The following is a 14,789-nucleotide window of genomic DNA, read 5'->3' as shown; positions in this document are numbered from 1 at the left end:
TAAGTTAAACCATTAAATGTTACTTAATAATATGCTTATACATATGTATTATAATATATTATAACACTCTAGGGAGAAAATTTGACCTGTTGCTACTTGGTGGGGCTTTTTTTTTTATAAACATGTTTAAGGTTATACGACAACTAAAAAAATATATGCAAAATTTTAACTTTGGTTAATTCTGCTATTTTAAATAAACAAATTAATTATACTGAATCTTAATCAATAAAAAAGTATTAATACTACGCTTACCTATGGTAGTAGCTAAGGTAGCGGATTCGATTCCGGCCGTCACAACAAAAATTAATTTAATAAATAGTTGTAATGAACTGATGTGCATGAATGAGGTGCATTCACCCTCTGAAAATAATTGAAGAATTGATAAATGAAATTATCAGCGGAAAAGGGGGTAAAATACACAATGGACTCTGTAGCCTATGTGGGTCCTTCGTGGATAGCTAATATAACCTAACCTAATCTAACCTATCTATCTGAACTAAAAAATTTGTAATTTTTTTTCGAATTACTAATAAATAAGCGTAGCGTGACCCCTGGAACTGTTTGAGAGAACCACATAAACTTTTTTACGCGTGTTTTTTGAATTATAAATAATTTTATAATTTTTTTTTTAAATTTTACGTTTACTGTGTTTGTGGTCCAACTCCTATTTCTTATTGGGTCATTATCATTGCAGACGTCTACGATGTTAAAGCATCGTTTTTGCTGTCCGCTAAAAAATTACTCGATAATGACACAATAAAAAATGAATGTAGAATGGGAAAATTGCGCACGTTTCCACGCCTCGGGCCGAAACACTCATGCAATAAATTCTTAGAAGGCTTTGAAGATGAACACGTGCCAAAAAAAAAATTCTTTAGCAATTGACGGCCATGACAATTATTATACTGGAATTATTTTTTTGGTTGGCTCGCGTATCTCTATTGTTTCGATTCTTTCGAAAAAAAATTTAATCTTAAACTCAATTATTTTTGAAGTATAATATCCTTAATAACGCGTATTACAGTAGTGGTTGTATAACCTTAAGTATTCTTCTTAAGCAAAAACCACAATAAATATTTTATTTGAATTAAAAAATATAAAAAACAATATTTGACCTCTAGATAAAATTATTTTAAATTTGACATTTTAACTGTTTGAGTAGCTAGCTAATCATTTTATGCATTTTTATAATGAAAGAGAAAATGAAAGTTTTTTTTTGTTCCTAATTTATTTACTAAGAATGGTATAATTGGTAATTTATAATCACCGATTTATTGCATGTAAATTACCATCTCCAAATTTGTATATTTTCTGCATTACACATTGCCTGCATTAATTCTTTGCGTAATAATAACTAAATTGAGCAAGAAAAACTTTGAAAAAGATAACAATCGATAAAAGAATATCTTCGGTTTAACTTAATCATTGGAGGAATATCTCTAGTTTGTTTTCACTGGTCATTGAAAGATTTCTTTTTTTTTTTTTGTTATGATTTCATATTAAGATTGTAGTTTTAAATTAGATCTAAATAATTGATCAGCTCTTCGACCAAAATAAGCTTCGAAATCATAAAATAAATGTCAATTTATTTATAACACTACTTTAAAAAGTGCAGAATTTTAAACAAATTACAAAAAAATTGCATGTGAGTTCAATAAACGACCTTGCTTGAAATGCATTTATTATGAGAAATCTAATTTTTTTAGTCAAGAATTTGATTCTACTCAAATTTTAATTTTTAGCCTGTTTAGTTTTGCTAACAAAGCAGATCTACTAGGATTTTTTATTACACATCACAGGTTCGATGAAACATAGTCTAATGAGTTGTCTGGTTTCGATATAAAATTGTCTAACAATAACGTGATAATTGTCGCTCTCTCCCTCTAGGAGGTCATAGGAGGCCATGATCCTAACTCCTTTCATATACCTTACTAATTAACAGAGCTTTCAATAAAGACTTGCCAAATTCGTAACAACTCAACCCTCCGTATCAACTAAATATTATTTTCACAGCTCCATAAGTACTCTTTTTCATGTCGTGTCCATGGAAACCATGCCCGATTTTCTTATACACAGCCATTTTAGATATCAGGCTTTATTTCATTGCTTTTCTAGAAAATACTTTTCTGCCCACAATACCAAGCCCGTTTCGCTACCCCCTCCTAAGGAAATTCGACCCAAAGATTCCTTGATTTCATTTGTAAGGGGCCCATCGATTTTAATGGAGTATACGTGGTTTTGTTGTGGGTTGCTGGGTTAAACCATATGACTAGAGTTCTTTCCTTGATCCGAGCGAATTTTCATTCGCCCTCTAAATCGAATGTTAATTCATTCTTTAGTTTCTTGTACTTCGTATATATCAAAACCGAGCAAAAGGTCTATATTATTTTCGTAAAGAAAATTTTTATTCTTGTTTAACACAGTGGTTTTATTGGTGGAAGCGCAGATAATTCCGTTGAATAAAGTGTAAAAAGTATATAAAATATTTTCATATACAGAAAATTTTTATCTTTTATTTTGATTTACAAAAATTTTTATCCAAAGAATGCGTCTGTAATCACTATACAACACCTTATTGCTTTTTCTAATTTTTAATTTAAGTAACTAATATTTTGTTTCTATCTTTTGCAGAAATATTATTTCCTAGTAGCAAATAATATTTGGACAAAATGAAAACTACAACATTAGGTATGTTTGGTATAACTATACTGCTAGCAATAGCAGTACATCATACATCATCACATCCTGCTGCCTCAACACTTGATAAAGCGGAAGTTTTGGAAATTGTACCTGTTAATGATCAAGTAAGTACCTACCATAGAATAAATATTACAATTCAATAATACTGCACCTATTTAGCCAATTACACACAATAATTACTTGATATTGATTGCATGCTTTATTTAATCAATGATTATTCAAGTAAATCGCGCATAAAAAAAAATGCAGCTGTACATTTTGGTGGTTTGAAATTAGTTTTTTTTAGAAAACTCTTTTGTAGAAATATTGATAACTGGAAGTTGCAACTCGCCAACTGGCGATAATAATTCGTACATTAAACAGGATTCGCACCGCTTTTTCAGTGATTCCAATGTCCACGACCTGATTACTTACCATTTATCAATACTCATTGGTAGGTATATTCTTTTACATCTGCTGATCGTAGTAAACACTCCTTGATATCGCAGAAGTAATGTTTTTAGAGTAGTTCTCAGCGTGTGAATTTCGATATTTTTATACCATGTATATGAAATATACCAAGGTATACTAAGTTCAGTCCCAAGTTTGTAACGTTGAAAAATATGGATACTATGAACAAAATTTTGGTATATGTGTTCATAAAATAACCTAATTAGTTCATTTCCGGTTACCTGTCTGTCTGTCGTCTTTCGTTTGTTCGTCTGTCATCCCGATTACTCAAAAACGAAAAGAGATATCAAGCTGAAATTTTTATAGCGTGCTAAGGACTTAAAGAGTGCGGTCAAGTTCGTAAATGAGTAACATAGGTCAATTGGACCAAAATGAACCGATTTTGAACATCATCGCCAATTACAAAAAAAATCAAAATCAGTTCATCCGTTTATGCACTACGAGGCCACAGACAGACACTCACACATAGCGGTCAAACTTATAACACCCCTTTTTTTAGTTCGGGGGTTAATAAAAAAGCCTACCGGGTCTAATTCTTCTTCAGTCTATTATATCAGTTTTAATCTTCTTCAAAAATCTGATGTCAGATCTAGGAACTTGAACCAATATATATGACCCAATCATACGACTCATTACAAGATATTCTCAAGCAAAATATTCCAAACACACGAAAAAGCCATATGGCAAAAAAATTTTGAAACAATCCTTTTACTTTTTAATTTTGCACTAATTTTATTTATTTTTTATTATCCATAAAAACAATAATTATTATTAATTAATAATATAAATATTTTAAAAATGAAAGTTAAAAATGTTTTTTATAAATGATATTTTTTAAATAAGTAAGCATACTTATAACTGTTTGTCATTGAAATAAATATTATATATTGTTTTCAAAATTCATGTCTCTCTGAAGTAATAAGAGATATATGAAATATTACACAAAAAATGGTTCTTTTAAGTTAAAAAAAAGTCTATTACTTAAAAATTATTTAGATGGTTAGATATATTTTTTATAAAAAAATGGTTTTTTTCGTAATTATATTGCATAAATTAATAATGTATTAAGTTAATATAATTTATTATAGTTTTAGTAAATTTCTAAATTTATTTAAAAATCCCCTGTTGTTTTAAACATATGTAGATATATTTAGATAATTTTTGCATAAAAAGTTTTCTTAAAATTTTGAATGAATTATTGAGATGAATTTCTAATTTTATTATAAACAAATAAATAATATTTATAGTCAATCTTGACAACTTAAACTCCTGTACCTTTTGCGTGATGATTTTATGACGAATTTTATTTATCTCTCTTTATGGAATGGGAAATCCCAGTGGAAGTTGTAAGGAAGAAAATCTTGTTTCTAGATCAAATTAAAATATTTAGATACTTATGACTAAGAGATATTATTCCATTTTTAAAAATATGCTGAGACGTTTATCTTTGTATAGGATATGATAGCGGAGATATTCATCTCATTATTTCACTTTTATTACTTGTGGTGAATAATTTTCCCTTCGAATGTATTGCCCAAACTATGTTTGTGAAACTTGCTACAATTGAAAAATATACAGTTTTCAATTCGTCAAGAATAAACATTTTTTATAAATATTTTTATATTATTTTTATTTTTCATTTAAGTCAATTTAATGATTATGGTGGAAGCGCAAATAAATATATAAATAGTACCTTAGATCATAATAGCACTTATTTTTTGTATTTGCATGATTTTTTTTTGCTTTATTAAAAACTTATTCATGTAACAAACAGTCCAGAAAAATTTTTTGTTGGTTGTAAAATTATTTGTTATTAAAATTTCTGAAAAGTTTTCAATTGCAATAAAAGATTTTAATCTAATAAAAAAAAAAAACTATTAGTATAATCAAAAACGAATCTTATAAGAACGTCTGCCTTGAATTTTATTATCTTTTGTAATTTCATTAAAACAATGACGACACAAACATATTGTGCATATTAATTTTAATTTTTCTTTAAATATTGATTACCATCAAAGTATACTACAAAGTCTGTTTTACCTTCTTAAAAAAATACTTTATCATGGTTCATATTAAAAATTAACTTTATTTTATCCAGATATGTGTTTTTTAGTCAAAATTAAAACAAACCTTTCAACGAAATTTCATCAATTTAAAAATATTAAATATTCTTTTTATGGATGGCATAAAAATCAATATTTATTTATTTTTTACATTGTTTAATGAACTCTAAGTGTATGTTATTGCTTTGGTGTAGGTAAAACTATATGACTCAATGTACAACTGCGTTCAAGGAAATTGAACGCTGTTTCTGGGAATGAAAAAATTTTCCTCATAAACAAATTAAAAACTTCGTCGTTATTTGAGTTCTAACCAGACTTTGTACTATCATCGAATGTCAATCAACTGATGCTCGTTACTTCCAGTAATTAAATTCTCAGTATTGGAAAATTATTGTAATCAGTTCGGAAATCCGAATAGAATTTTCAACATATCTTTACGTTTTATAGCTAGGACAATATATTAACAACACTTTTAGAATTTCTACGATCTTTTTCATGTGTGATGGGAGACATTTTTTCGTTTACGATTTCTCGTAAGTGAAATGTGATAGCAGTCTCAGGCTTGCGCCAATCATTAGGCATAATGACATCAAGATGTGCTGACAAGATTGCCAGAAGCATGAGTGCTTTGAGATCGACGGACTTTAGGTCGGAGAGGTCGTCAAAGAGAGTCGGGCTCAAGTAAGTCCATCTCCTCATGGCAAGAGCTGGGCAGTGACAGAGAATGTGTGACATTGTCTCCTACTCCTCACCACTGTGACAGCTCCTGCAGTAGTCTTGATACACTGCCAGGCCCAGGCGTTCAGAATGCCTGCCGCACAACAAATGTCCTGTGATAGCCGCAACAACTTTGCAAACAGAGGCCCTTGGAAGTGATATAAGATCTTCGAAACGACGATTGTACTCAGACCACATCTCCTCGCCTTTACTTACGATCTTCTTCACCTTTACTTACGACACATTTTGTTATTAACCGAGACATTCCATTTCATATAATTCTGGTCGCGCTAAAAAGGCCCCAAATAAAAATTTCTTAAATTAAATTGAAGGAAATTTATAATAATTTAGATTTTTTTAGAGGTCCAATCTTTTAAATTTGAGCATAGTTTTTTTGAATTGCAGAATACAATGCTTAAGCTAAAATTACAAACACATTACACGTAATTAAATGAATATATTTATAAATAATTTTTTGAATTGTATTCGTCATTGGCTTTTAATAATAATAAATAATATTATAAATAGGTACATATTTATTATATATATATTTATTTACACTTGTTTGTATGTCTATAGGTGTAGAAATGTACAGGGTCATTTAAGTTATAATAGACAAAGCCCTACTTTTTGTCTTTCTTTATGCCTTTGTTTGTCGAATTGATCATTGATAGTGATAAAATTTTCATGAAAAAAAACAGAAACATGACAAGAAAACATATTTGTTTTGTGGTTTTGTTTAAAGCCTTTATTGAAAAAATATCTATTTAAGGAATTTGAAGGACTTATTGTATTTATGTCACGTTTTTCCATTTTTCATGTCACGTCAGTCTATTGTCGATTCAAGAGGTATTCAATAAAAATGAATAAAGCAACACTAAAGACATCTTTCCGTCCTTGTCAAATTTTTTTTAATTCATTAGCATATTTGAATTTTTTCGAATAATGGGGCAATAAAATTGTTTTTATAAGAGGTCTATGAACGGATTAGAAGAAAGCTCCTAATTTTCGCTTTTTATAACCCCATAAAAATTTGATTTATCAAGATTTATATATTGATTTTTGTACTTTTTGGGTCAAAATTACCTTAAATACTGAGTTTTATCGAAATTGGAAACAAAAAAAAATTTTCGATTTTTTTGCAATTTTTTTAAGGGGTACCCCTTTGAAAAAATCGAGAAAATCGCAAAAAAAATTTGTGTTTTGGAATTTGATGAAACCGGTGGATGGGGTAATTTTGACCCAAAAAGTATAAAAATCAGGTTAATTTAATGATTGGATGCAGAGTTTCTGAGATATCGCAATATTTGGATCGATTTTAGTCCGTATCTCAAAAACTATTCGACCAGTCAGCAAATGCACCCGATTTTTGAACTTTTTGGGTCAAAATTACCTATTATACTGAGTTTTATCGAAATTGGAGACAAAAAAAATTTATCGATTTTTTGCAATTTTTTTAAGGGGTACCCCTTTGAAAAATTCGAGAAAAACGCAAAAAAAATTTTTATCTTGGAATTTGATGAAACTCGGTGGATGGGGTAATTTTGACCCAAAAAGTATAAAAATCAGGTTAATTTAATGATTGGATGCAGAGTTTCTAAGATATCGCAATTTTAGATCGATTTTAGTCTGTATCTCAAAAACTATTCGACCAGTCATCAAATGCACCCGATTTTTGTACTTTTTGGGTCAAAATTACCTTATATACTGAGTTTTATCGAAATTGGAGATTACAAAAATTTCTCGATTTTTTGCAATTTTTTTAAGGGAGAAAAAAGCAAAAAAATTTTTTTTTCGTATTTGATGAAACTAGGTGTATGGGTTAGTTTTGATTAAACCTATAGAAAGTATTATGGACAAAAAAGTTAGAGGATAATGTGAGGTCTATAACGGTCTTTGTTTTTAAAGGAGAAATTTCCCAGCAAAGCGGGCGAATATATGCTAGTTTAGATATAAAAAATACTCCTTATAATAAAAATAAACAACTTTTATTTGAACATTTTTTCATCCACATCACTGTTGTTTACCCGTGTGGGAGCAAATTAGAACAAAATTTTCGTGTAAATGTTCTCCAAAACTATAAAAATAGATAGTTGAAAATTTGCAAGTATCTTCAATTAGTGGTCTTGCGAAAGATTCTCGAAACACGATTGAATGGTACATACTGGACCACATAGTACATTTTTTTATAAGTAAAAATTGAAATTTAAACACACATATATATATATAAATAAAATATTCACAACATTACTTTCACTTATTTGAATACTTTCTTCCTAGTCCGTTTAACTGTCGACACCAAATGATGTGATTACATTCATTAGTTACCTACCAAGAACCTAATAGTAGATAGCTAGCGAACTTACACAGCACAGTTACACCTTGCTATATACGTGTTTATTAATAATTTATTTTTTATTATTCATAATGAATTATAAAAAAAACATTAGATATGTTTATATTATTACAATTATAATATTACTAGAGTGATACCCACTCGCTTCGCTGGATTTAATAGTAAAAATTGATAAAGATTGCCCTCGCTTATCCCTTTTTTTATAACGCTCGAAATAATGGTAAGAAGGATTGACAGGTAAAATTTATGTACGGTTTTCTATTTTTTAAATGTATAATAGTCATAATTATTCATTAGTATATCAGAAAAGATGGCCGTGAAATATTTTATATTGACTATTTTTATAGAAATCTGTAATTTATGTTGTCAAATGACTACTTTTAAAGAAGTCTGTAATTTATGGTAATGTCAAATTAAATTAATTTTTAATTATTTTTTTTTAAATTAATATATCTTTATAAATTATATCTCATGTGTTATTCTGAAGTATGAGCTGTATTGCTGTACAGTTTCATTACAAACCATTCACTAGTTTTAGCGTGAACAAACAAACATGCTTACTTTCGTAATAATAATATATAGAGAATATAGAGATATATGATGCTTTAACTCATTTGTATCTGGTAAGTGTAGGGTACTGCTTATTATACCATAAAATAGCGTTTATCAGAATATGATCAGTATTTAAAGTTATTTACGGAAATATGTGTTATGTCATTTAAGATGGTTATTAACTTATTTTAGTATGTTATTGTTCTTTCTTGTACCATTTAGCTTAAACCGGCCGCTTCGCTGGACGATCTCACTTAACTTCCCATGCATAACACCAGAAATACATGTTAATTTTTATTATGAAATCAAATTATATACCTTTTAAAATCGAAATCGTCCAGAGGAAACTGTCTGTTATTCTGATGTATGAGCTATATTATTGTAAAGTTTCATCAAAATCCATTCAGTAGTTTTTGAAATCATACAGCGAAACCGGAGATTAACTGCTCGTAACTTTATTAATTATAGTCTATGTGTTATTCTGATAAATGAGCTCCATTGTTATAAAGTTTCATTAAAATCCATTCAGTACACGATAAGAAATGCATGGCGTTTATTACAATGCTAGTATGGTCAATCTGATAAAACTCTATGATATAAAAGCCTGACGCATCTCTGCTTAGTAGGGAATAATATGCTACTGAGTCTTACTTAAACTCAAACTTAAAATATTATTATTACCAATTTAATGAATCCGATTATAAGCTTTGCTTACCTTCTGAAACTGTACGACCTTCGTTGTTGTTGAGGTACAAATATAAAATTGAGGTTAAAACAGACCTTAATTGATAATTCATATATCTATTTAGGTAGATATAAATACGTACATACACAACATAATACTTACATGATTGAAATAATTTACTTTCACTAAATAAATCAGTAATAACGTTATAATATGTAATAAATATTTTATAAGAATCATGCATACACAGTGATCTTTCAAAAGTTCCCATCCTTATAGTTCGAAAACAGAATCCAAAATTGGAAAAGCACGTATCAGCTCATGTTTAAGAGAAATTGAAATTTAGTTTTCGAACTATTCTCTTTATCTGACGATATTCGTTTAACTGGTTGGGAGTTTAAACTAAAAAATAAACTGTAACAGACACCAAAAACCGAAATCTAGGTTACCTAGGAAACTAAAACTTTTTCAATCGATTCAGGTTGCCATGAATTTTGAGCAAATGTAAAAATCTTTTTTATAAAAATAGAGTTGTGAAATTTATCAGAAGTTAAAGAAAACAGAAATAATTTAGAGTAAGGACAATGCAATTTTTATGTTATGTCATAATAAACATCCTAATCAATCCAAACGTATTGTACTCACATAATGGGTTGACTACTAAATCAGAAGTATGTCTTTTTTAAACTAATACTACAATTATAATGTAACAAGGTACAAAGGAATATTGTTTCTACCAGATTTTTTGGTACAAAGACATCTTCATGATCAAACAGCGTCTTGTTTTTTTTTTTACATAGGACTACATATTTCTTTACCACCTGATTTCAGGTATTTGTAGGTAAAAATTTATAGCTTCCACCAAGAACATTTAAACCAGAAATAAATCGGGTATCGAAAATTGATATCTATGGAAATTTTTCAAACTTAACTTAGCAGCAAAGATCAAGAATCTGCTACAAAAAATCTCTTGTTACAATTATGAGAGAAAAGTTGAGTCCAGTTTGAAAAGTTGTGTTAAACCATGAAGACGTTCCCGTAGAAATACAAATGAATGCTGTGTTTTCATTTCCCCTGAAACGACACGTGTTTCCGTGTTTTATGATTATCCAATTCGCTTTGGAAATTAAGAATGTAAAATCATCCTGTAAATGGGTGTATTCAAGTTTAATAATATTTAGAAAAAAATTGTACACGACTTTACAATCAAGTTCATTTTAAAAGGTGCACATCTTTTACTCTACACTCACTTCTTTATTATGTAAAAAAAAATAAAAGATGAAATTCTATATAATTTAAGATAAATTTTAATTTTAGTATTAATAATTATTAATAAAAAGATTAAATCATTTTGTTAGGTATTCTTCATTTGATCACATAATATTGATGACCATCTGTCATTCATTGGTTAATAAGAAATTTCCTGTTTTGATTGATAGTATTTGATATTATTAAAATCAATATCGTAAAAAACATATTAATAACTTTCTTGTAATATAAGCTGATGTAACATATTGAAGGTGTAAAACTAGCATACAGTTTTGGAATTAGTTTGTCATAGAGCCATTGTTATGGTATCAAGTCTACTTTTACCTTTTTGGCAAATATGGCCAATTCGACATAGAAATTATCCTCCCTTTTTATTTGTTTTTCGAAAAATTTCAAAATTTGTAATATTAACTGGGAAAACTCGTTCACGGTAAATCGAATCTAAAAACTGCAAATGAACTTTTTAGTGGAAAGTCAAGGTAGAATTACCAATATTTTCTTTTTCTATGCCTATTTGGAGGGTGGGAAACCTGTAAATGGTGTTAATAAGCTAGTAATCTGATATATAAATAACTTATTAGTTAAAAGATAATTTTATTATTTAGAAAATTCTGAATAAGTCTTAAAAAAAGACCGATACGTAATAAGTTTTTATTTCAATTTTCCGATGTAAGAATTATTTTAAGGTCAGATTTAATTTTGGCACTGGCACCAATAACCTCAGAAACAATTTATTTTGTTCAAATTTTTAAATTTTGTAAATATAAATTGCAATTTTAAACTAATCTTAAACAACATAATCATATGATTTCTGACATATTCACAGACCGTAAATAATTAAATAATTGTATCTTAGTATATGCATACGCTTGCTTATACAAGTTAATTTATTACAATGTATAAAATATATTTTTCTTACGTAATAACTCTGTCATAATAAAAATTTCCCAAAACTTATAAATTGGATGAATTTTTTCACATCGCCTATTCAAAAATTTTTTTATAGAAGAAAAGCTTTTTCGATTTTTATTAGTAAATTGAAATAACTAGTGGTAAAATTGCTTACAGGTCAATACTCACAAATTCTGCGCGAAAAATTGATCTATTTTTTATCAAACACATTCTAATGATAATTCAATATTTTAACTAACATACGATTTTCGATTTGAATGAGATTTGAATAAAATTTTTTTTAAATTATTCTTTATTAACCCTCTTTAGCTTTAGCTTTAAAGCCAGTCTTTGATAGATCTAGCAATATATTTAAAAGAAATACGATAGCTTTTGAATCTAGATAATTAGATTTGCAGTGCATACATACCTTTAGAACTTTTCGATTTCTTATTTAGAAAAATACGATAAAATTTTGGTTCAATATTAATGTTACAATTTGGACTATAATAAAAATTTTGTTTAATTACCGTTTTTCAGACCACGTCTATAACGGAGGCCCCCCACATAGTTACTTTTAATCTCTATTTAAACTTAATTAATTTGTATGCGAATGGAGTCGGTTATTTCACACTGCCACTGCCTGAATTCGAATCCGCAATCTCCCAGCCAGTAGTCAAAGAAAGCAAAAACGCCTTGTCTCTATATGCAAAACTATCGCCGGTTTCAGCTTCAGCTTTTTTTCAGACTTGAAAAAAAAAAATTTGCAACGCTTTGTTTTTATTTTAGATTTCTTCAGGGTTTTACCATTATAAAATTACTATATACAGTGTATCACATTTAAGATGAGGACACCCTCACGCTTTCGTCAAATTTTCAAATCGTTATTTCTTTAAATGACGAAATGTGTGATAGTATCGTCATCGTAAATGCGGCACACAGTATTTAGAATAATGAAGTAAATGTAGCAACTCGTGACAGATTCAAATATGATTAACGATTTAGAAAGAAAAAAAAATCTTACTGAAGGTTATACACGTGACTTTGCGTTTATCTGCCATAATAAATCACCAAGTAGTTAATAGATGAATCATTACAGTTTGATATACTAAGAAATCATAATAAAAAAAATAATACAATTACTTATGATGAAAAATAAAGATTGTCAACATATCTAGATATTTGAAATGTAATTGACTGAGTTACCTATACCTGACAAATTGGTTTGTATGTCATAAAAATAAAAAAAAATAAAAATGTTCATTATTTATTCAAATCATGTTTACGTAATGTTATTAACTATTGCATTCGATATAGTGACTGAATAATATTTCAATGTTTTAAAACACACATATCGTACACAAATTAACTTGATGAAGAAATTTTTTTGTAAATATAAATTTGTTTCTGTTTTCTTCTATTACGGATGTTAAATTTATTTCTAACTAGAATGATACCCACCCACTTCGCTGGGTTTAAAAGTAAAGATTGATAAAGATTGCTCTCACTTATCCCTTTTCTATAACACGCGAAATAATAGTAAGGATTGTTTTACACAGGTAAAATACATGTATGGTTTTCTATTTTTTTTTTAAATGTGTAATAGTCGTAATTATTCATTGAGTATGTTAGGAACGATGGCCGTGAAATATTTTATATTGACTATTTTTACAGAAATCTGTAATTTATGAAAATGCCAAATTAAATTAATTTTTCAATTTATTTTTTATTTTTTATTAATATATCTTTATAAATTATATCTCATGTGTTATTCTGAAGTATGAGCTATATTGCTGTACAGTTTCATTAAAAACCATTCGCTAGTTTCATTAAACAAACATGCTTACTTTCGCATTTATAATATATAGAGGTTTCTATGAAGTTCTCCAATTCTATAGAACTCTTAAGCAGCAAAGTTCAGTCACGGTATTCACAATCAGATATAACCCTCATTACATGCTTCTTAATATCAGGTTTGAAGATTTTTTTCAAAAGGAACTTGATACAAGCCATCCAACTTACGTATACAAAATTTGAAACCACTAACTTAATTCGCAGAGCCTAACTGTAGGGGTGCACAAAGCTTTAAAAACACATAATATTTTTATATGAAAAGGCAAAGCGGGCTCGGAATTTCAAATCTGGAATACGTATGTATATATCTTTGTATATTATAGAATCCAACGCCTGTCTTTCCGTCCGTATAACACTTAAGTTTTAGTCCAATTCTATACGACTTTCAGCGTTTCTCAGGCTTGCCTTTGAAAGAAAATTAAAAAATAAATAAAAATCGGTCCATCTGTTAAAAAGCTATGATGCCACAGACAGACACACACATACACATAGTGGTCAAACTTATAAACACCCTTCTTTTTTCGTCGGGGCTTAAATATACAACTTTGTTCATGGTGGAAGCGCAAATAAATGCATTATAATATAAGATTCAATTTAAGATTCCTATTGCCTACTTCCTCTTAACAACACCGTGTTTTACTTAGTTAAGTGCTATCGAAGAATGCTTATTTAGTGCTACGGTGCATGAAGATTATGTTGATTTTTCAAAGCAAATATTTTTATCCACTTCTTTGAGTTTATTGATACAAAATTACAGTATTTGTAGGAGAAAAATCACAAATTTATTCACGGAATACTATAACATTCCAAAAAGTGGCATTGTGATCAAACGGAACTGTACAGTTCGCTAAAATTATCCAAAGTAAAATAGAAAAATAATTTCTTAAATTCTCGAGCAAGCCGTAAGAATAAATTATGTATATTATAGTAAATGTATTGTAGACAGACAATCCTAGACAATTTGATAGTAAACTCAAGGATAATTTCATTAAGCAAACAAAAGTTACCAAACAATTATTAAATAAAAAAATTAAATTTAATTAAAATATTTCGTGGAGCGTGCCACAATACCGGTTAACAAGTATATGTAAAATATGTAAAAATAAAACATCTGTTGATAATTTATAAACATGAAAAAAAATAACTGTTTTAAAAATGACCTTCTCAATTTTGTCTACTGACTGAAATTGGGTACATATAAAATAGTATTTTATATGATAAGAAACTTTCATTTATATAAAAAAATAACTAT

The 14,789-nt window shown here is 28.4% G+C and overlaps 1 protein-coding gene across 1 annotated transcript in view; it reads left to right on the top strand.

Annotated features, from left to right (window-relative positions):
- Positions 1-2,631: 2,631 nt before the first annotated feature.
- Positions 2,632-14,789, top strand: part of LOC123292177 — a 49,669-nt gene continuing 37,511 nt past the window's right edge. The window contains exon 1 of the mRNA XM_044872736.1: positions 2,632-2,804. Coding sequence (XP_044728671.1) covers positions 2,670-2,804 — 135 coding nt within the window. The 5' untranslated portion in view covers positions 2,632-2,669. The remainder of the gene's footprint in view (positions 2,805-14,789) is intronic.

The sequence above is a fragment of the Chrysoperla carnea genome, chromosome 2, assembly GCF_905475395.1.
Source record: "Chrysoperla carnea chromosome 2, inChrCarn1.1, whole genome shotgun sequence".
Classification (NCBI taxonomy): Eukaryota; Metazoa; Arthropoda; class Insecta; order Neuroptera; family Chrysopidae; genus Chrysoperla; species Chrysoperla carnea.
This window is presented reverse-complemented; position numbering and strand designations above follow the sequence as displayed.